This window comes from Thamnophis elegans, chromosome 2 (assembly GCF_009769535.1).
Source record: "Thamnophis elegans isolate rThaEle1 chromosome 2, rThaEle1.pri, whole genome shotgun sequence".
Lineage (NCBI taxonomy): Eukaryota > Metazoa > Chordata > Lepidosauria > Squamata > Colubridae > Thamnophis > Thamnophis elegans.
The window spans coordinates 1,945,726-1,968,623 of NC_045542.1; the positions used below are offsets into that span (position 1 = coordinate 1,945,726).

General features: G+C 43.1%; 1 protein-coding gene across 7 annotated transcripts in view; it reads right to left on the bottom strand.

The window, feature by feature from the left end:
- NFIX (nuclear factor I X) overlaps positions 1 to 22,898 on the bottom strand; it is a 225,102-nt gene that overhangs the window by 32,490 nt on the left and 169,714 nt on the right. For 5 of the 7 annotated variants that reach the window (XM_032210629.1, XM_032210628.1, XM_032210627.1 and 2 more), the window contains exons 3-7: positions 20,512 to 20,574; positions 19,713 to 19,787; positions 13,733 to 13,853; positions 13,406 to 13,542; positions 220 to 342 (exon numbers count right to left, since the gene is read on the bottom strand). In XM_032210629.1, the coding sequence (XP_032066520.1) occupies positions 220 to 342; positions 13,406 to 13,542; positions 13,733 to 13,853; positions 19,713 to 19,787; positions 20,512 to 20,574 (519 nt within the window). The remainder of the gene's footprint in view (positions 1 to 219; positions 343 to 13,405; positions 13,543 to 13,732; positions 13,854 to 19,712; positions 19,788 to 20,511; positions 20,575 to 22,898) is intronic. The other 2 variants (XM_032210630.1, XM_032210626.1) reach the window with 1 other exon arrangement.

Below are 22,898 nucleotides of genomic sequence, written 5' to 3' on the forward strand. Positions count from 1 at the left end.
CCAGTTTGGGGGGGAAAAAAAGAAAAAAAGAAAGCAGGGGAACAAAAGACAGAGGAAGTGAAAGAGAGAGGAAAAGAGACAGCAAGAGACTATTGCCAGAACCGAGGTGGTTGAGTCTATTGACATGCCCTACCGAGGACACGACTTCGTCCCTTGCCTCCCACAATCTTGCCCACAATCCACCCGTTCGCCCCCCTAAGAAAATGGCTTTGTTCTCACCTGGTCTGACTCCTGCTAGGACAGGCAGCGGGTGGTGGGTGAAAGCCATTCTCGGGGAGGTGGTGTGGGAGGACAGGGCACTGCAGAAATCCAGCTTCCCTGACTTCTTTAAAGAAGCCGGTCCTGGCAAGGAATCAGGGAGAAAGTTCATGGTTTAACAGGTGGAGGAAAGATGGATTAGTAGTTAGCCATGCTCTTTCATTCACTCCTCTGGTCCAATGCATGCTCTACAACAAGGCTAAGGGATCATATTGGGAACGGCTGCTTCCGAACTCTTGGTTTCTCTACCTGTCACTGAACAGGCTAAAGGAGCAGCTCACGTGTCTATTCGGCACAAAAGCCAGCCACGAAGTAGATGTAGACAGACAGACAGCATTGTTATTCATTATTCCTACAGCATGAATTTCTACAAGTTCGTTATTTCTATATGCTATTAAGAGCAATCTCCATGTGTCTCTGAGGTGCTTCCATCAATAAAATAAAAGTTAAAGTAAATAAAGTCTTTGTGTCGGGTTTGGTTTCCCCCCGATAGAACCTACATACATCTAGGCAACATACAGAAGGGGCTGCCTTAGCCCAATTCCAGGATTGTTTTTTTGTTTACCTGTACTCCAGGCAGGGCCGGATTTTCCTATAGGCTAACTAGGCTTCAGCCTAGGGCCTCAAGATCAAGAGGGGCCTACATTCAAATTGTTAGCAAAATTAAAATTACACTATTCTAAAAACAGTGAACACTAAAACACTGAACCGAAAATAAGGAGAAATTCTACGCAGATGACTAATAAACAAACATAAAAATGTATTGGTTAAGATCGTTCCAGCGCCGCGGCAGTTGGGGAGCCCGCCCACGTTCCCGGCACCGGCGGTCGGGCGAGAGGCGCGGCCGCTCCCAGTGGCCGCCCCGTCGACGCGGAGCCCACCAGCGGCCAGGGAGGTGAGGGCGAGGGGGGCCGAGCCGGGCAGCTGAGCGCAGCAGGGGAGGCGGCTGGCCTCGCTGCCTTTGCCGCAGAGCAGAGCCACCCTCCGTCAGGAGGCCAGCTATATATATTGATATATATTGATATATATCACAGTAATGATGTATTTTATTGTCTCTCATGCAATTCACAAACTTAAAAATGGGAGGTGAAAGGGCCTCATAAGTGGAATAGCCTAGGGCCTCTTTTCATCTAAATCCGGCCCTGACTCCAGGCTACAGATTGAGATGAGGTTCCCTTTTGGTCTCTCATTCAAGTACATATCCTTAGCTTCCAAGCACAGACTAGATGAGTCAGATTCTACTACTTGCTAAGACTTAGATCCATCAATCAAGGTGTGCAATAAATTAGTGTTTTGACTCCATCAGGTTGCAACACTTTTATTTCCTCTCAAGATTCTAGATCCGCCCCCCTGCCCAATCTCTGCTACTCACTATTCCTTGTCCTAGAGCACATTTAAGTTTGTTATATCTCAGTCACAAGATGTAATCTGAATGCTTATTAGGGTTTTCAAAGGCCTGCACCAGAGCAGTTTCTTGCCTTTGTTCTAAAGCAGTCTTGCTTCAGTGGAGTTTGCCATGCAATTGAAAATGCTTATTTGCATGACAAATGCTACTCTTCCTTTGAATTAACAGTTATTAAACATCAATATAAATTTGTTCAAAGGCTGTTTAAGTTTGCTCCCTGCAAAGACATAGATTTGTCACATCATTTGAGCAAGGCCTTAGTTGGGTGCCAGGAAAACTAATAATACCCCAAAAGTGGGGGGAAAAAATAAATAGTAAAAGGCACAGGTACATGAAAAAAAAACACAACTCTTAATAATTCACAAAAGAACTACTGAACTTGCTTATTTTCCAGAACTGGCTTTAGTCCTTCACTGATCAGCACAGCTGAAATACTTTTCTGATGTATTTTCCGGAATCTCTTGATTCCCACTTAATAATAAATACATTATTATTTATTAATTAGATTTAGGTTCTGTTTCTATTTTCTATCACTCAAGGCAGTGAACATATGGTAATATTCCTGGGTTTGGGTTGGTCTGAGAGAGTGACTGGTGTAAAATCATGTTTTCCAGCTTCCATGGCTAGAGTTCACCATATCCCAGTGTCTTATCCACTAAGTCAGGGATCCCCAGCCCATGGCCCATGGCCCACTACTGGAGCTTTCAGAACTGGGCCTCAGAAGTGGTGGGCAAGCATGCGCGTGCTCCATTTGTACAAATGGGGCTGCACGTACACACTTGCACACTACTTACGTGGAGTCCCCTGTCCCTCCCCCCCTCCCCTGCCAGACTGCAAAGCCAAAGAGGTTGAGGCACTCCGCACCAGAGGTGGGTTCCTACCAGTTCGCACCTATTCGGTAGAACCGGTTCGTCAAATCTACCGAACCGGTTAGAAGAGGTTCCACCAGTGGACCCGGAAAGCAGGCCACACTTACAGAAGAGGTTCCAAACTTTTTTGAAACCCACCACTGACACACACACACACACACACACACACACACACACACACAGACAGACAGAGAGAGAGAGAGAGAGAAAGAGAAAGGAAGGAAGAAATAAATAAATGAAAAAGAAAGAAAAAGTGAGAGAGAGATGAAAGAAAAAAAGACAAAAGGGACAGAGAGACAAAAGGAAGGAAAGAGACAGAGAGAGAGAGAGAGAGAGGGAGAGAGAGAAGACATGGCCGGCAAGCCACTCCCACCAGGTCACATGGCTGGCAAGCCACTCCCACAAAGGAGGCCACACCCACAGAGTAGGTTTCAAAAATTTTTGAAACCCACCACTGCTCTGCACTATGTGAAAGTGGCTCTCTTGTTATGTGAATCAGTGGTGGGGCAGAAACCAAGGTGGGAAACCAATGTGCCAAGCACATGTCTGTCTTCACTTTATTTATCTATTTGTTTATTTAATATATTTAATCACAGGGTTTGCCCCCCCCCTCCCCGGGCTCCCCCCCAAAAAACTTTGTATGTTGTACAGATCTAAGAAACCAAGCCGGCTATTCCAATTTCTTCTATCTTATATACCAGGTTGTGGTAGGACTGGGTCTTGCTAAAAGAGGAAAGGAAAGAAGATCAGCCTGCAATTGAAATGGCTGTGCAGAATTGTATGTTATGACCTCTCACAAGGCCAATGAGAAAATCTCGGTAAAATCAGACACGGGAACAAGCAGCCGATGCAGTTATATCTCAAGGATATAATTAGTCTGCTCCTACGAAATAAGTACACTAGGGTGCATTATAAAGTATAAGCACATTATAATTAAGGAATCTTGGAATATGTTTGTCATTGTCAACAAAGAGCCGAGGTGGCGCAGTGGTTAGGGTGCAGTACTGCAGGCCACTTCAGCTGACTGTTATCTGCAGTTCGGCGGTTCTAATCTCACCGGCTCAAGGTTGACTCAGCCTTCCATCCTTCCGAGGTGGGTGAAATGAGGACCTGGATTGTTGTTGGGGGCGATATGCTGACTCTGTAAACCGCTTAGAGAGGGCTGAAAGCCCTATGAAGCGGTATATAAGTCTAACTGCTATTGCTATTGCTATTTTCTTACATATTACAAGGCTTAATATCCTTGTAGTATAACACAGTATAAAAGTATCAAGAGTCTTATAAGATATTCCGTAACAGATCAACTTGGTCTGTTCTGTTCTAATAGTTAAGGTACCAGTCTAGAGACCAGGAAACTGAGTTTTTAGGCAAGAAAGCCAGTTGGGTAATTTTGGGCCAGTCACTCTCTCTCAGCCCTTGACACCACCTTGGGTGAGACAAACCAGTCGGTCACTTTCTATCACAACCAATGGATCAACACTTGGTTGATCTAAAAAAAAGGAGATCCTACATTTCTGGGAAAACGCTACAAAGAAAAAAAAAATCCCAACATTTTAAATGTTACTTTAAAATTGTTGTAGGACTCAATTTTGACTGATACACTGATGATGGAGGTTGAAGAATTTGAACTATATTTTTTCCTGTTTTTCATATTCTTGGTGTCATATAATAGACAAATACACATGCGACTACGGGAACGCCTCCTGCCACATACCTCCCAACGACCTATAAGATCCCACAGATTGGGCCTCCTTCGGGTACCGTCGACCGGGCAATGCCGGTTGGCGACTACTCGGGGGGGGGGAGGGTTCTCTGTAGCTGCTCCGACCCTGTGGAACGATCTAACCATAGAGATCCGGACCCTTCCCACTCTCCCGGCTTTCTGTAAGGCCATTAAAACCTGGCTGTTCCGGCAGGCCTGGGGCTGTTGACCCCAAAATATGGTCCAGCCCCACTTGGAATGGAGTGCATGGTGTGTTTTTAAATCTATCTTTTCTTTCCTTCTCTTCTTTTTGATTTATTTGTATTGTTAGCCGCCCGGAGTCCTATGGGATTGGGCGGCATACAAGTGTTATTAAACTTCTAAACTTTGAAACTTTGACTGGCTGAGAGTACTTCTGCAGTTGAAATTGGAAATGTTAGTATTTTGCAATGGGAGTGGGAGAGAGAATGTGAATGCCAGTCCTGAAAATGGAGAAATACATCTTGGGCGGGGGGGGTGGGGTGGAATTAAAATGGCAGAGCATTGTTGAAGGAGAAAGAGGAGTCTCGTAGCATTTTATTTTCAATGTGGAATCAGACTCCAGAACAAGGTTTATGGGTAAGTCCAATAGCAACTTGTACAGACAAATTACATATTTCATTGAGGATAACAGTTTTTATATATCTGGGAACACCCAGGAAAGAAGAGAGCAGTGCAACAGAAATAAACAAATATTTTGAACAAGATGAACAAAAAGATTCCATATCTACTCTACAGAGTGTCTATATAAATTATCAACAAATAAGAAGCAAATCAAGAAATTCAAACTTTAATATGTAAAATGTAAACATGGAAGAATGTCATATGAATTAAAAGCTTTAAAGCTTAAAAGATAAGTGATTGAAATTTGGATGCATTCAGAAATAGTTGGGTATACTCAAGAACAACATGTTGAAGTGTCAGACAGATGATCAAATCATTCATTTGGCCAGCCACAATTTAGAAATTGTGATACGTGCTTAAGGTTCTTCAAGTCAAAGGACCTATTACTTTCTTCCCTCAGGAAGCTGTTTAGGGAATAATGCCTCTTTTTCATAGACTGTCACCAGCATATATCTCTCATTATATCAAAATATTTATTAAATAGGCTTGCAAGTTTAATCTGCAAAGCTGTTTTATCATTTACTATTAATTAGTATAGCTAATTTTCATTTCTGTACATAATTTATGCAGGGGTTGGAATTATCCGAGACCAAACAAAGAATATTGTTTAACCATAGCTTTTTAGAACAACCATTTAAGAGTTATTTCCCGTATGTTAAGGGCATAAAAGGATATCTCCAGCATTATGTTCTTAAAGAAGCTACCCCAAACCTTCAGACGTGCACAGAAGATCTGCATGAAATAGCACCTTATTAATTGTTATTTATTAACAGTGAACTTAGTTTCTGAAAGTGCTTAATAGTATAATTAAGTGTTACAGATCCACACGTAAAAGGAAAATATTACCAGATATAGTGGAATTCAAAATCAGCAGTAATACAACTCCTTCTCCCAACCCTAGGAGAGGAGGTTTTATTGAGTAGTGCACAAAGTAAGAATTTAATATCTTTCTTCCTTCTATCTAGGGCAGGGGTGTCAAACTCAATTTCATTGAGGGCCGCATGAGCATTATTGTTGCCTTCAAAGAGGCAGATGGACGTGGCTGGCTCGACTGACAGTGGAGAACCCTCTTCTTAGGCAAAAGGGGCTGAAGGATTTTTCACGTCCAGAACTACAGGAGAAAATTTGGAAGTGGCTCAGGCAGCTACCTAACTCGTTCACAGGAGGATAAAGAGGGTCAGCACAATCAGATTCGAAAAACTTGATTATTGCAGCCAATCTCAGTAAAAGTAGATTTTAGCCTCCTGGGAAGTTGGTTTTCTGGTCTGGGTAGCCCAGAAGTGATGCTCAGGGTCGAGAACCTCCCGGGGGGGAGGGGGGGATTTGGCCTCTTGCTCCTCAACCCTCTAGTTTAAACGGGTCCTTTGGAGGCAGACTGGCTGATGGGATTCAGGAGATCCCGGAATGGCTTCAAGCACTGGGAAGTTCAAAACGTGTCCAGTTACTCCAGGGATGGAGCCTCAATGGACTGAGGGACAGAAGGCAGGATTGGAGGCAGAGGTGGTTTCCTACCAGTTTGCACCAGTTCGGTAGAACCAGTTCGGCAGATCTACCGAACCGGTTAGAAGAGGTTCCACCAGTGGACCCGGAAAGCAGGCCACACCTACAGAAGAGCTTCCAAAAATTTTTCAAACCCACCACTGACACACAAAAACACACACACACACACACAGAGAGAGAGAGAGAGAGAGAGAGAGAGAGAGAGAGAGAGAGAGAGAGAGAGAGACTCACACAGAGAGAGAAAGAGAAAGAGAAAGAAAGGAAGAAAGAAAGAAAAAAATAAAAAAAGAAAGAAAAAGTGAGAGAGATGAAAGAAAAAAGGGAAAGAGGGACAGAAAGACAAAGGGAAGGAAAGAGTGTGTGTGTGTGTGTGTGAGAGAGAGAGAGAGAGAGAGAGGGAGAGAAAGAAAGAAAGAAAGAAAGAAAGAAAGAAAGAAAACACATGGCTGGCAAGCCACTCCCACCAGGTCACATGGCCGGCAAGCCACTCCCACAAAGGAGGCCACACCCACAGAGTAGGTTCAAAAAAATTTTGAAACCCACCACTGATCTCCAGGGCTGGGCTTGAGCAGGGCAGGCTGCCTCTTGGGGATGGGAACTCCCCACTTTCCCCGTTCTCTGGGCCTGTTGGCGTAGCTGCGAGCGGAAGGTTCGTCCCACGTGTGTGGCTGGAGCTGAAGCACAAGGTTTGGCTGGTGGTGGCGAGTGGGCAGGGGCCACGATGTCCCAGTGTCAATGACTGGCGAGGCTGCCTCGTCACAGCCCCATTATCTTTATTTGCCCGCGGCTGCTGCGGCTGGGACAGGGCAGGTAGTCGCCCAGCGCATCCGATGAGCCACATCGCCTGCCTCCCCCTCCATGTCTCTGCCTCTATCTCCTGCTTAAAGGGCTGGCATGAAGGCTGCGGTGCCCTGACCCACCCGTGCAGTGCGGGCTGTGGGACCCTGAGGTGTGTAAATGTGGAGCAGGTCGGACAATGCTGAACACAGTTTACTGGATGTCCTGGGCTCACATCTAGCTGCCTGTTGCTGCCAGCCAATGAATGGCCAAGGGGCCAATGAGCTGGAGCTGCTGCCAGGAACCCCAGCCCCCGCATGCTCGCCACCTCCTGTGCACACACCGAGGGGAGCAACCAGCTGGGATGGGCCAGAGCCGAGGCCCTTCTACTGTTTCATTGACTGTGCCAAAGCCTTTGATTGTGTGGATCAGAACAAATTGTGGCAAGTTGTTAAGTAGATGGGAGTACCAGGCCATCTTCTTTGTCTCTTTATTATTTATTTATTTATTCATTTGTCTTGTATGCCGCCCACTCCCGGAGGACTCCGGGCGGCTCACAAAAGACAAGGGAAAGGGGGGAACGAGACAAAGACAACATATTAAAAACAAAACCAACATTCACAATTTCCGTGGAGGTAGATGCTTCTCAGCTCCCCCCAGCCCGCTGGAACAGCCAGGACTTGGTGGCTTTGCGGAAGGCCGGGAGGGTAGTAAGGGTCCAGATCTCCACGGGGAGGTCGTTCCAAAGGGCCGGAGCTGCAACAGAGAAGGCTCTCCCCCGGGGGGTCGCCAGCCGACATTGGCTGGCAGATGGAATCCGGAGGAGACCTAACCTGTGAGATCCAATCGGTCTATGGGAGGTAATCGGCAGGAGGCGGTCTCTCAGGTACCCAGGTCCGATGCCATGTAGGGCTTTATAGGTAGCGACCAGCACCTTGAAGCGGATTTGGAGACTAACAGGTAGCCAGTGCAGCTCGCGGAGGATAGGTGTAACGTGGGTGTACCTTGGTGCACCCATAATCGCTCGCACGGCTGCATTCTGGACTAATTGGAGTCTTCAAACACTCTTGAGAAACCTTATATGCGGGTCAAGAAGCAACAGTGAGAATTGGACACAGAATCACTGATTGGTTCAACATTGTGAAAGGAGTCCGGCAAGGCTTTATCCTGTCGCCCTGACAATTTAACTTTTATGCAGAGCACATCATGAGAAAGGCGGGGCCAGATGAATCACAAGTTGGAATTACGATTGCCGGGAGAAATATCAACAACCTCAGATATGCAGATGATGCCACTCGAACGGCAGAAAGTGAAGAGGAACTAAAGATCCTCGGGATGCGGTTAAGAAGGAGAGGGCAAAAGTTGGGTTGAATCTCAACATTAAGAAAAGGAAATTCATGGCATCCGGCCCTCTCAATTCCTGGCAAATAGATGGGGAAGAAATAGAGGTAGTGACAGATTTTATTTTCCCGGGCCCCAAGATCACTGCAAATGGGGACTGCAGCCAGGAAATTAAAATAAAAAACCTATGGAAAATATAGACAGCATACTGAAAAGCAGAGACTCACCCTGGGGACAGAAGTGTGTATAGTCAAGGCTATGGTTTTCCCAGTTGCAATGGATGGCTGTGAAGGTTGGACCATAAGGAAGGCTGAGCACTAAAGAATTAAGGTCTTTGAACTATGGTGTTGGAGAAGACGCCTGTGAGTCCCCTGGATGGCAAGACAATCAAACCGGTCAGTCCTAGAGGAGATCAACCCTGACTGCTCTTTAGAAGAGCCAAGGTGGCGCAGTGGTTAAATGCAGCACTGCAGGCTACTGCTAGATCAGCAGTTCAGCGGTTCAAATCTCACCGGCTCAGGGTTGACTCAGCCTTCCATCCTTCCGAGGTGGGTAAAATGAGGACCCGGATTGTTGGGGGCAATATGCTGACTCTCTGTAAACCGCTTAGAGAGGCCTGAAAGGCCTAAGAAGCGGTATATAAGTCTACTGCTATTGCTATTGCTATTGCTAGAAGGCCAGAACCTGAAGATGAAACTCAAATTCTTTGGCCACCTAATGAGAAGGAATGAATCACTGGAGGAGAGCCTCATGCTGGGAAAGATTGAGGGCAAAAAATGGGGACGACAGAGAATGAGGTGGCTGGATGGAGTCACTGAAGCAGTCGGTGTGAGCTTAAATGGACTCCAGAAGATGGTAGAGGACAGGAAGGCCTGGAGGAACATTGGCCATGGAGTCGCGTTGAGTGGGACACGACTTTGCAACTAACAACAACAATGTATATTATGATCTAAACCATGTACGGGCTCTGGGAAGTCGGGGGGGGGGAGGGAGGTGGCGTGTTAGGGGGGAGGGTGGGGGCGGGGGATATATACTATGTGTTAGATTTCAACGTAATGCGATTTCACATGTATACCGTTTCTCTTTAATTTCTCTGTAAAAATAGGACAAGCTGAATACATTGACATATAGTAGAAATACACCAAGGGGAGGAGGAGTGGGATAGAAGGAAGATGGGTAGAGAGGGACGGAAGAGAGGATGGGAGGGAGGGTGAGAAGGAAGGGAGGGAGTGGATCGGGAGAGAGGAGTGGCAGAGGGGGAGGGGAGGTAGGGTAGAGAGGGATGATGGAGGGAAGATAGAAAGTTGGAGGGGGGCAGAAGAAAGAGGTGTATGGAGAGCGGAAGAGGTATATTGGGTTTCTATTTGAGTTTGAGTTTCATTTTATTTATATTTCTGGGGGTATTGTTGACAAGAGGAATTGCTGTGATTATTGTTTAATGTTGTATGGCCCCGGTTATGCACAGTATATATGTGACTGTGTGAAAATGAAAAATAAAAACATTTCAACATGAACAATGTATATGATGTATGGGTATGGGTAGATATATACTTTCTTTCGAGAGCAGGCAACAGAATTTCATTTCTAATGTGTGTCATTGTGCTCCCACTACACCTTGCCCTGCCTTGCCTTATAGAATATGCTTAGCAAAAATTAAAAGCCAATTACTAAGACCTGAATGTGGAATGGAATATAGAAGAGAATGACGGTGCAGCATAGTTCGAACTAGAAACGCTGCCACATTTTATTGCACATTGCTGGAATTAGCTGCTGTTCGTAGCTCTGATGCTTCTGCCCTGGATATCTCTTGGGCTCATCCCCTAGATCAGTGTTTCTCAACCTTGGCAACTTGAAGATGTCCGGACTTCAACTCCCAGAATTCCCCAGCCAGCGAATGCTGTCTGGGGAATTCTGGGAGTTGAAGTCCGGACATCTTCAAGTTGTCAAGGTTGAGAAACACTGCCCTAGAATCTGTTTTTGAGCAGTTCACTTCGGTGTGAAACACAATACAGATAGGTGATGTAGTGTCAAAGCTGATTTAAAATCTACACGTGGATTTCTTTTGGGTAAGCATTTGTAGATCTACACTGTGGATTGATCTTGATTAAAAGCATCTACACCTCGGGAAACATGATTATTATGAGTTATAAAAATGCTGCCTCAACAGATACGAAACGGGGAATCTGGTGACATCCTCCTTGAATATTAGGGGACCCAATGCAAGGCTTCATAGAGAAATGGGCCATTCCTGTTCATCGCTGTCTTTCTAATGCAGCACAATCTGGCACTTCAGCAGCAGGCAAGGCAGGGGGGGGGGCTCGAGAGAGAAAAGCCCCCCAGCCTGTTATCTCATGCCAGCTGCCTAACACCTGATACCTGTGCGCAGGGATAGGGAGGGGGGCCTGCCAGCCAGCCAGCTGTGAACACCTGTCTCTGTCAGACGGCTGGATGGTCTCTCCAGCTGTTCATACAAGCCCTGCAGCTGTGTTGCTTAATTGGTGATTTGTTCAGATGGCTGGGAACAAACCTCAACAAGACAAAGGAGGAGGAGGAGGAGGAGGGAGACGAAAGAAAGAGGGGAAAAAAACGTGTTTGAATGCAGCCTGTTCCACAGCCTTCAGCCCCCCAGAAAACGAAGGAAGACACAAGTGCAAAACAAGCCCACTCCCATAATTATTCCCTACGGATCAGCAGAATAATTTTGATTTATCAAATGTACTGCAAAGACAGAGGAAGTGCAGCTTATAAAGCCTTTAAGAAACTGGCTCACGATGTTATGTGCTGCATGGGAACACTCCTTTTAATGGAGCATTCACCTATTTTCTTATGAAGTTACCCTAGAATTTGGAGATAGAGTGGAGGTAGAGTTGTGTCATCCAGACACAACTGCCCACTGCTTTATTCTGACAGTAAGTGTGCACATTCACAAACCTTTTCATAGGTATATTTTTACTAACACTGGATTTTCATAAACATGTACAAAGGGGATGCTCTTTTTCTCCTGTGGCATTTGACTTACAAATTTATGTGTATACATAACCTGTCTATATTGTGGGATAAAGATATTAATATGCAAAGGGGTTTGGAAGAATAGCTAGACTTTCCATGTTAGCGTATAAAAATGATGTAAATGTAATGGGGAAAAAAACAATACAGTATTAAGAATCTTCTTTCCATCTTCTATGTCATGCAAGACTTATATTAATTTCCACCCCTAATGGGCTACTGTCTGATTTAGCTAATCCCCATAAGACAAGACAGTATTTTGAAAACAGGGGATTACTTTAAATGATGGAAGTTGTAACTGTATACATGTACACCTCACCACAGCTACTATACGGGCTGATAGTATTTCCAATAAAGCAAATTTAGTTTTTGTGAAGATTGAATTTTTAAAACATTTTTCTTCATTCACATTGGTTAAGGAATACAGGATAATTTCTTCTGGAATGAAGGAAAATACCCCGCTAAGCAAACAGGTGAATTACCCAAACAAAGAATAATAAACGTAATAAGAGCAAATTACTGTTGAAATTCAAAGCAAAAAAATTATGCAATAATTAAAATATATTCTATATCTTACTTGGAGAACAGAACTCAGCTTTCCTATAGCTCAGACGTGATCAAGCTTACTTCGGCAGTTCTTTAATCAGAATCACCAGAGAGATTTCAGATAAGCCAGGAATATATATCTAGACCATAAATAGTCAGTTCATTCTAGCCACCAGCATCCCATTCCTCCCTCCTATTTATTACACTAATTCCAATACAGCCAGAATCTATTCTTGAAAATCATTAGATTTCCAGCACTGTAAGAAATCCCAGTGTGGACAGCTGTCATGCCTTAACATTGGAGTCCATTGCTCAATCCTTCAAACTATGTAGCAGCTACTTCATTCCCATTATCCTGCACACAAACGTCTTTACTCCTGGACATTAATACTCTTTCTTTTTATTCATGAAGATTAGGCCATGCCTATATTCAACTTATACATGCCAATATGCTCTCATTCATACTCACGAGCTAGTATTTTTGAGGTAGCTCTATAGATATTTCATTCTGCAAAACTACCCAGGACCATAGCATAGTTGCATCACAGTCTTTTGAAGTCTACACAAATTTTATTCAATGTGTACAATTTACTATTGGTTCCATTAGGCTTATGTAGTATTTCAGAGCACCTTATTTCACTGGGTCTCATGCTGGGGAGCTTCATATATTATTGCACACCTAGTGTTTTTTTGCTAGTATTAAGAGAGATATGTATGGAACTCCATTGGTTTCAGATCTCATCCATACTGGGCTGAGAGTTATCCCCGCCTTCCCTTACGAGGCATCCTGGCCCATGTGCTCTGTGTAGGCTTAACTTTCAATTTGTAACCCCATTTTAAACTGAGACTTCATCTGTATTTGGGTACGTGTCTGTTAAAGGGCTGTGTTTCGTATTCGTTGTAAGCAACCATATACCAACTTGTTTGAACCATTCCCTAAACAACTTCCAATTTGTAGAATCCAAACAGAACTCACCTGAAACAAACATAATTGTCACTTGTCCTATACCTTCTTAACAAAGCATTAATTAGAACAGTGTTTCTCAACCTTGGCAACTTGAAGATGTCTGGACTTCAAGTCCCAGAATTCCCCAGCCAGCATTCGCATTCACTGGCTGGGGTATTCTGGGAGTTAAAGTCCGGACATCTTCAAGTTGCCAAGGTTGAGAAACATTGAATTAGAAAATACGGTTGCTGTATTGGAAGGACAATTGTGGATGAAATCTGCGCAGGTCTAATGGAGATGGTAAATAAATGGCAAAGATCAGACTAGTCCTCCTGCTTTCGTTCCCCATCTCAATATAGGTGAACTGATGAGGAAAGACTGTTGCCTCTTACCTGCATCCACATCATTGGGCCAACCACTGGATTGGCTGCTGCCAGCTGCCGGGGAGCGTCCCGTCCCAGGATAAAACACATCGTCTACCGGACTCTCCATTTCGCTGTCATCCAGTGACTTAGGCCTTTTGGTGGAACTGCAGTGAAAACATAACCCAGACGCAGAGATCATAAGCAATGATATAACGAAATACAGGGCTAAGTACTTACTCCCCCCCACTTACACACAGTTGGGGCTAATTACTACAAGAAATGTCGTTTGGTTTGAAGAGTCTTTCCAAGAACTCAAAAGATTTCTGCACTACAAAAAGATTGTAGGAGACTTACCTACTAGAAGGTGGAGATGTTATTGACCGTCTCCCAAGAGCCACTTGATTGATGTTGTAGTAACTGGGACTCTCCAGATCAGCCAGAGAGAAGTTTGGACCAGACGCTGTGGCAACAGGAGCTAAGAGGTAAGAGGCAATAACTCAACAGACTGGAAGGTAGGCAGCATGAGAAAAACAAAGGCTCAAACTGATTTCCTGTTGAATTTCTTGAATTGAAATAATAATATTAATAATAATAATAATTAATATGCACGCATATTACAAAAATACATTACGACGTCCTAGGCCCCTGGGTGGGGCCCGACTAGTAACCAATGCCAAATCCGGCGAAACAACTGGCCGCTGTGATACAATTGTATAATAATAATAATAATAACAACAACAACAACAACACACAGACTGATTATAAATTGCGGCACAATTCAGTAGCACAAATGATCCATTGAAATTTGTGCAAAAATTATAATATTAAAACAGCAACAAACTGGTGGGAACGTCAGCCTGAAAAAGTCACCAAAAATCAGATGGTCAAGATCTTGTGGGATTTCCGTATACAAACGGACAAAATACTGGCGCATAATACACCAGACATCACACTGGTTGAGAAAAATAAGGTCACAATCATAGACATCGCAATACCAGGTGATAGCAGGGTCGCTGAGAAGGAACATGAAAAAATTGCAAAATACCAGGACTTAAAAATCGAAATTCCACGACTATGGCACAAACCAGCAGTGGTAATTCCAGTGGTAATTGGCACACTGGGTGCTATTCCAAAAGCACTGGAATTACATTTAAAACAGTTAAAAATTGACAAAATCACCATCAGTCAAATGCAAAAAGCCGCACTGCTTGGATCTGCACGCATATTACGAAAATACGTTACGACGTCCTAGGCCCCTGGGTGGGGCCCGACTAGTAACCAATGCCAAATCCGGCGAAACAACTGGCCGCTGTGATACAATTGTATAATAATAATAATTTCTAACAATTCTAAATTTATCGGACTTGAACATTCTGATTCTACAAAAAACCACCCTACTTGGAACAATTTACCTTAACAGTTCCTAGGTCCTCGGTTAGGACTCGAGCTGTTGAGCTACCAACCAGCCCCAAAGGCTGTGAATCTCACCAAAGATTAACCACATAATAATAATAACAACAACTGCAAAAAACTGCGCTACTCGGAACATCGTATATTTTTAGAAGGTACTTGGTTGATACCTAGAACGCTGGCAGCAACCCGTATCAACCATTAGTACCAGTTAATAGTATTTGTGATGCATTTTTGAATGTTCAGTTGACTGAGTTTCATGTTTAATGAATAAAGTATAATAATAATAATAATAATAATAATAATAATAATAATAACAACAAATAAAAATACGTTACAACGTCCTAGGCCCCTGGGTGGGGCCCGACTAGTAACCAATGCCAAATCCGGCGAAACAACTGGCCGCTGTGATACAATTGTACAACAACAACAATAATAATAATAATAACAACAACAAACAAAAGACAAAACAACAACAAAAATAATAACGGAGTTGTAAACATGACCAATCACAAAGAGTACTGATTATAGAAACATTTGCCCCATATGCATTCAGGCAGAATTTGTCTCTTTCCATTTTTTTTTGCACTTCTCCTTTTTGTCTTTCAGTTTTTTAGAGAGATCTTTGTGCAACAAGGCTGTTTTTTTCTTGGATTTCTTGTTCTTCTTTTTCAGTGGTATTGTGCTGGACTGGGCATTTATGGTCATACTTTTCAGAGTTTCCCACACTTCTTGAGTTGTTTTCTCCTTTAGGATTTTCATCCATAGAAATTTTTCTTAGACTCCTTCTCAGTTTGTTAAAATCAGCTCTTTTAAAGTTTAAGACAATGGCTGGAATATGTTCCACTGCTTATGTTTACATTATATTGAATTCCAATATAATGTGATCACTCTTGCCCAAAGTTCCAACAACTTCAACTCCCTCTATCACTTCTTTTCTATTAGTAAGAATTGGGTCCAGTATATATTCATTCATTATTCATTTTCTTCTTTTTGTTCACACATGGGGTCATTTTTAAAGAAGTTGTTTGCTTCCTATTTTAATTTTAACTTTGGTGTAGTCTTCTTGTTTAGGTTGGGGATTCTCACCTTTGTTCACTGAGTTTCAGAATGCCTAGAGTTGCTTCTAGACCAGTGTTTCTCAACCTTGGCAACTTGAAGATGTCTGGACTTCAACTCCCAGAATTCCCCAGCCAGCATTCGCTGGCTGGGGAATTCTGGGACTTGAAGTCCAGACATCTTCAAGTTGCCAAGGTTGAGAAACACTGGTCTAGACCCTTTATTTCTTCTTCTAGTAATTCATATGATTTACATTTAGCACCATATGGCATGTCTTAAGATATCCAGGTCTCAAACTTTTCAGGACTTTAGACAGTACAACTGTTTCAGTACTTGAGAGACCGCCTACTGCCAATTACCTCCCAAAGACCCATTAGATCCCACAGATTAGGCCTCCTCCGGGTTCCGTCTACTAGCCAATGCCATCTGGCTACTACCCGGGGGAGGGCCTTCTCTGTAGCAGCTCTGGCCCTTTGGAACGAGCTCCCCGCAGAAAGATTCGGACCCTCGCCTCTCTCCAGGCCTTCCGAAAAGCCGTTAAAACCTGGCTGTGTCGGCAGGCCTGGGGTTGATGAGTTCCCTTCCCCTCTCGAATCGTGTGGCTGTTGGTTGTTTTAAATGCCCTGTACTTTTTGTTGTAGTATTTGTGTTTCCTTTCCCCTCCTTGGGTTTGTGCGCCGCCCTGAGTCCCGCTGGGAATAGGGTGGCATATACATAAAATGAACCTTGAACCTTCAGTTGGGAAGTCACCTGTCCCATAGGTGCAGTTCCAGAAGCTACAGTATTCTGGATAAATTATTGTTTCTGAATGCTTTTCTAAAGTAGAGCGTATGGCAATAATACAGATGTGATGAAATGAAAGCATTTTATTACTAGACAAATCTACATTCTTAAGCAATGGACACAGCTAATTGGGTAAAGACATTTCGGCTAACATCTAAGCTTCCATTTCATAACTACAGAATGCAGTATTTCAATTAAAATATCAATTGGAGGCCTATCTTATATGCCATTTACGTATTTCAGTTTTGTTCCCAAAAACAGGAAGACAAAATTGAAGGGAAGAAGAAGCACTTCCTAGTGATTGGGCACAACTACTGCTGATTTTTGCCAATTGCTGTGTGGTGCTTTCCTTGTGAACTTTACCCATCCATAGAGATGGCCAAAATCAAGTTGGTGCCTCCACAGAAAATGAATCTTAACTGTGGTGGAAATACCACAGTAAATTAAATCACCGACTATGATTAATTTATGTGCCCATATTTTTTTAGACCACATTATGATAATAAATGTTTAGATGTCTTCACATTGCCAACACTGCACTTCAATTTACTCAGTAATGCAAACTCTTTAAAAAATATGAGAGAGCGGAAGAAGCCAAATGTTTAAATTATTTATTTTGGAAGAAATTAGCAAACAAATTCTAACAGGAAGTTAATTAGCTCATTAGAGAAGATTAGAACGCACGTTAAAGCAAATGGCTAAAATAGAAATACTGTAGTATTAATAACAGCAAATGAAAATCTATGTACGGGCCTAAGGCTAACAAAGTCAGAAAACCCAGGTGGTAACTGAGAATAGTTTGCAGACAAACAAGGTTGCAATGCACTTCTGGCCCGCACTCAAGTTGTGTCAACTTTTTTTGACACAAGCCCCCCCCCCCCCCAAAGGGGAGTTTCTTCTTCAAACTGAACTATGGATCCTGAATTAGGCAGAAGTAGCGAGGCTTCCCTGCATAAAGATATCAGAGTTTCTCTAATAGGACTCTGAACCAATATATATTATTGCCCAGAAAGTATAAGTTAATAGAGAGGAATAGGATTTGGCAATGGCAGACCTGAATCTCCGACCATAATTACTAAAAATTAATACCACAATGGTATTATGTCAGTTTGAGGTTGTGAAAAAGTTGAGTTGAGTTGAGTTTATTATATTTCTATGCTGCCCTATTCCCCGGAGGGGACTCAGGGCGGCTCACAACCAAGTCGGGGTGTGTGTGTGTGTACAAATAGCAATAGCAATAGCAGTAGACTTATATACCGCTTCATAGGCCTTTCAGGCCTCTCTAAGCGGTTTACAGAGAGTCAGCATATTGCCCCCAACAATCTGGGTCCTCATTTTACCCACCTCGGAAGGATGGAAGGCTGAGTCAACCCTGAGCCGGTGAGATTTGAACCGCTGACCTGCTGATCTAGCAGTAGCCTGCAGTGCTGCATTTAACCACTGCGCCACCTTGGCGAACAAAACAATACTACAATTTAAAACACTCAACAACCATACCATTCGAGAGGGGACAAAAAACTCATTAGCCCCAGGCCTGTCGGAACAGCCAGGTTTTAAGGGCTTTGTGGAAGGCCTGGAGGGTGGTGAGGGTTCGAATCTCCACGGGGAGCTCGTTCCAGAGGGTCGGAGCAGCCACAGAGAAGGCGCTCCTCTGGATAGTCGCCAGTCGGCACTGGCCGGCGGATGGAATTCGGAGGAGGCCCACCCTGTGTGATCTAATCGGTCTAGTGGAGGTAATTGGCAGTAGGCGGTCTCTCAAGTACCCAGGTCCAATACCATGAAGGGCTTTATAAAAACAAGAAGATACGCTGCAAGCCATAAAATAGACTTAATTCCCCAACACTTCTGCCATCACACCAAACAAACAAATAAGGAATAGGAAAATAGAGAGTTTGGAACCATGCTTATGTAAAAGGTATGTCCTCCACTCTGCATCGTTAACCTATCCATTGTGGCCCTCACAATCTTCAGAACTCATCAGAAGCAATAGGAAAAGAGAATCCTGAAGGCTGGGTTTTACTTTCTTAGTTACATAAACTCAAGAGAAAACACGCACATAAACAAATTCAAGAAGCGTTAGAAAGTAAAACAGAGCACGACTTCCAAGTACCTAGAGATAGCAAAGTGTACTTAAATATATCATTTTGGAGGTCTTTCTCTGCCACTGAAAATATAATCAGCAAGTATTGGCCTGGAGACTGAATACTTCTTTAAGTCAATTAGAGTTAGACCCCTTAGGTTAGAATTTTAGATGGATCAACTGAAGAATTATCTACAGCAAAGCGAAGATAAAATTTCCTGAACTCTTTCTCTGGGTACAAAGCTTTTCTGTGCTAAAGTGTTCCTTTTATTTGAGGTAACTTTCCTGCAGTTAGTTTTAAGCTGATATCACTTCAGCATTCTTTGCTGAGAAAGGCAGTCTACAAACAAATCCTTAGGAACAAATATCATGGGTGTCAAACTCTATCCCGTTGCCATCACGTGACATTTTGTGACATTTTCCCCATGCACGGAGCTGGGGTGAGCCTGGCCTGCGCATGACACATCTGGCCCATGGACTGTCAGTTTGACACCCCGGTGATATATGCTTAAAGCAGTGTTTCTCAACCTTGGCAACTTGAAGATGTCCGGACTTCAACTCCCAGAATTCCCCAGCCAGCGAAGTCCGGACATCTTCAAGTTGCCAAGGTTGAGAAACACTGGCTTAAAGGTGGGTCTGATTCAATTCATTACTCTCAATGCAGCGGGCCGGAATACAGCCGCCATTTGTACTGCAGCATCCGCTTCTACTGATTCTATTGTACTATTTGTTGATGTACTAAGTGATGGGAGGGAGAGACGAGTAATAATTCTAAGAGAAATGCTAATGAATTCAGAATTCCTTGCAAGGGGTATGTATTTGGAAGGCATCTACCTAAAATAGACACACACTTATTTCATTGGAAGCATTTGAGAACCAGTACAGCCGTAATCACTATCTTGTTCTCAGCAATTTTGCAACCCGAGAAGGTATGTGCATCCCCGAATCTCATCACCTTAAAATCACCACACCAAACCTGCAGTTTCAGTTGCTGTAACTTACTCTGTGACACTCTCACCAGCTCTGTAACATTCCATACGCCTGATGTCACAAAACAGTCCTGGAAAGTCAAATGCCCTACAAAGAGAAAAAGGCAGACATTGACTGGGTCATGAGGATGGAGCAGAATAGGAGATGCTCTAGCAATTGGAGACTGGGATGGCTTAGCAATAGCAGTAGCAGTTAGACTTATATACTGCTTCATAGGGCTTTCAGCCCTCTCTAAGCGGTTTACAGAGTCAGCGTATCCCCCCCAACAATCCGGGTCCTCATTTCAGCCACCTTGGAAGGATGGAAGGCTGAGTCAACCCTGAGCCGGTGAGATTTGAACCGCTGAACTGCAGATAACAGTCAGCTGAAGTGGCCTGCAGTACTGCACCCTAACCACTGCTCCACCTCGGCTCTTGCTGTACTGTGGCTGGGTAGAAATAAATTCTAATTTGCTATCTTATCTTTTGTCTCTTTTGTGAATTGAATCTTAACCTCGGCTTTGAATCCCAACCCTCCTCTTCCTCTTTCGGTTTTAATTCAAGGCTAGTTCATGACTTCAAATCTGCATATTTACTCCCACTCTTAAGATTACAAATCCTACCTTGCTTGCCCCTACATTTATTTCTCAAGCATTCCATATCAATCTACAAATATCTGTGGCTCCTGATCATTCTCTCCTCCTCCTCCTCCTCACCTGGGCGCAGAAACATATATTGGAAGGAAAGGGCTTCAATGAAATTCAAAATGGAATATAAGAACGTTGAGTGTGGAATCCAACTTTGAGCAGAACGTTGAACAGGGATTCACTCACCATTGGGCAGTGGTTTAATGTCCGCATCTCCTTGCTGGTTTGAATTGTCTGATTGTCCGGATTCTAAAACACAGAAGGGAAAAAAAGGAAGCTGTCATCAACATATTGCTAGAACTAAGAATCAGATGCATGTTTTTGACAATGTTGGGCCCTGCTTTATGGCATCACCTACTTTGCTGCCTTCAAACTGAATGAATGAAGAGAACTGCTCTAAAATTTATAAACTACTGTATTTCTGTTTTTCTTCGCTTCCCTTAGAATTTTAGAAACATAGGGCTGGAAAGACCCTGGAGGTCTTTTGGTCCAATTTCCTGCCCATGGCAGGAGACTTTCTATCATCCAGGTCAAATGATTGTCCAATCCTTTCTAGAAAACCTCAACAATGATGCAGCCACAACTTCAGGAGGCAAGGTGTTCCATGGGTTAATTGCTCTCATCGTCAAAAAGCATCACCTGTGTTCCAGGTTGGATAGCTCTTGAATGAGTTTCCACCCGTTGCTTCTTGTCCTATATACTCAGGTACTTTGGAGAATAAGTCAACCTCCACCTTTCTATGGCAGCCCCTCATGTCACCTCTAATTCCTCTTTTCCTTAGGCCAAACATAGTTAGCAATAGCAATAGCAATAGCAGTTAGACTTATATACTGCTTCATAGGGCTTTCAGCCCTCTCTAAGCGGTTTACAGAGTCAGCATATCGCCCCCAACAACAATCCGGGTCCTCATTTCACCCACCTCGGAAGGATGGAAGGCTGAGTCAACCTTGAGCCGGTGAGATTTGAACCGCCGAACTGCAGATAACGGTCAGCTGAAGTGGCCTGCAGTACTGCACCCTAACCACTGCGCCACCTCGGTTTTCTTAACCGTTCCCTTAACCGTTCCTTCTATGAATTATCCTGCAGCTCCCTTAAACTGTTATTGTTCCTCTCTGTGTTCTTTTTAGGGACTCAGCATCTTTTTTTTTTTTGAGTGTAATTGTGATCAGAATTGGATACCGTATTCCAGGTTTACCTCACTTGTGCAAGATAAAGTGGTACTATCACTTCTTGTGATCTTGGTGCTCTCCCTCCCTTAATGCAGCCTAGAATTGTATTGGCTTTTTTGGAAACTGCAGCACACTGCTGGCTCATATTTAAGTGGTGCTCCATTAGGACACCTAGATCCCTCTCACAATTACTACTGTTGAGCCAGGTATCATTATTCTATAACTGTATCTTTGATTTTTCCTGCTTCAATGCAGGAACTTACTTTTCTCACCAGTGAACTGCATTTTGTTAGCTAGAGCCCAATATTTAAGTTGTGAATCTTGAATCTTGAGTCCATCCTCCTAAGTGTCAGCAATTTTCTTCAACTTAGTCTAGTCTGAAATTTTGATGAGCTGTCCTTCTATCCCCTCGTCTAGATAATTTATGAAGATGTTGGAGAGCACTGGGCATACTACAGAACCTTGACGTACCCAACTGCATGCTTCCTTCCACGTGGATGTAGCTCCATGGAGGACCCACACACTGAGAGCAGTTGGTCAGCCAAACTAAGAATCCATATTATATCGACAGTGTTTCCCTGATCCACTAATTTAGTGGATTTCTAGATCCTCATAATCTGCTGCTTGATTATCTTTTCCAGAATTTTCCTGAGTATTTCCCAAATAAATAATTTGGGAAATATTTGATTGCCATTATTAAACACAGATTCTTGACATGGTGTTGTAAAATACAGAGATGTGGTAGTCAATTCTTTATTTCATATTTTAGCTTTACAGGATTACAATACAGGAGTCAAGAAGGAATCCTCTCCCATACACATATAGGACATGCATATAATTATTGATGTTATTTTTACTTCCATTGAAATTAACAGACAGTTTGCTTTATTTATTATAAACCACATAGAACAATACATTTTTGTTCAAACAACACTCTTGTTAAAAGATATAAATAAAATGACTGATATTTCGCCTGTCCTTTTATAACATCCCCAAATCCATCTCTTGAAGCAAGCCATCTTACCTGCTTGTCAATTTTGTCCTGAAAGTATTTTTGCCCTATGGGATTGTTCCAGCTTTCATATTATGAGCACTCTGTGTAATCTGTAAGGCTAGTATTGAAACTGTGAGCAAATTTGATATTTTATTTTTTGTGCTGATGGCACCATGATATTTAAATGAGACATATCATGATTCTTCCTTAGACAAGAGTTTGAATTATATAGGAAATACAATTCTGATTTATGACAGATTTCACTGGACAAATAAAAATCTGGAGGCCATATAGCTGAACGATCAGCTTGTAATCCATTTCAAAATATAACAGGGTAAAACAGAAATATTGTTCTATGACAAATGGATGTAACCCACTAAAGACAATCTTATTAAAGATTGAAAACCAAA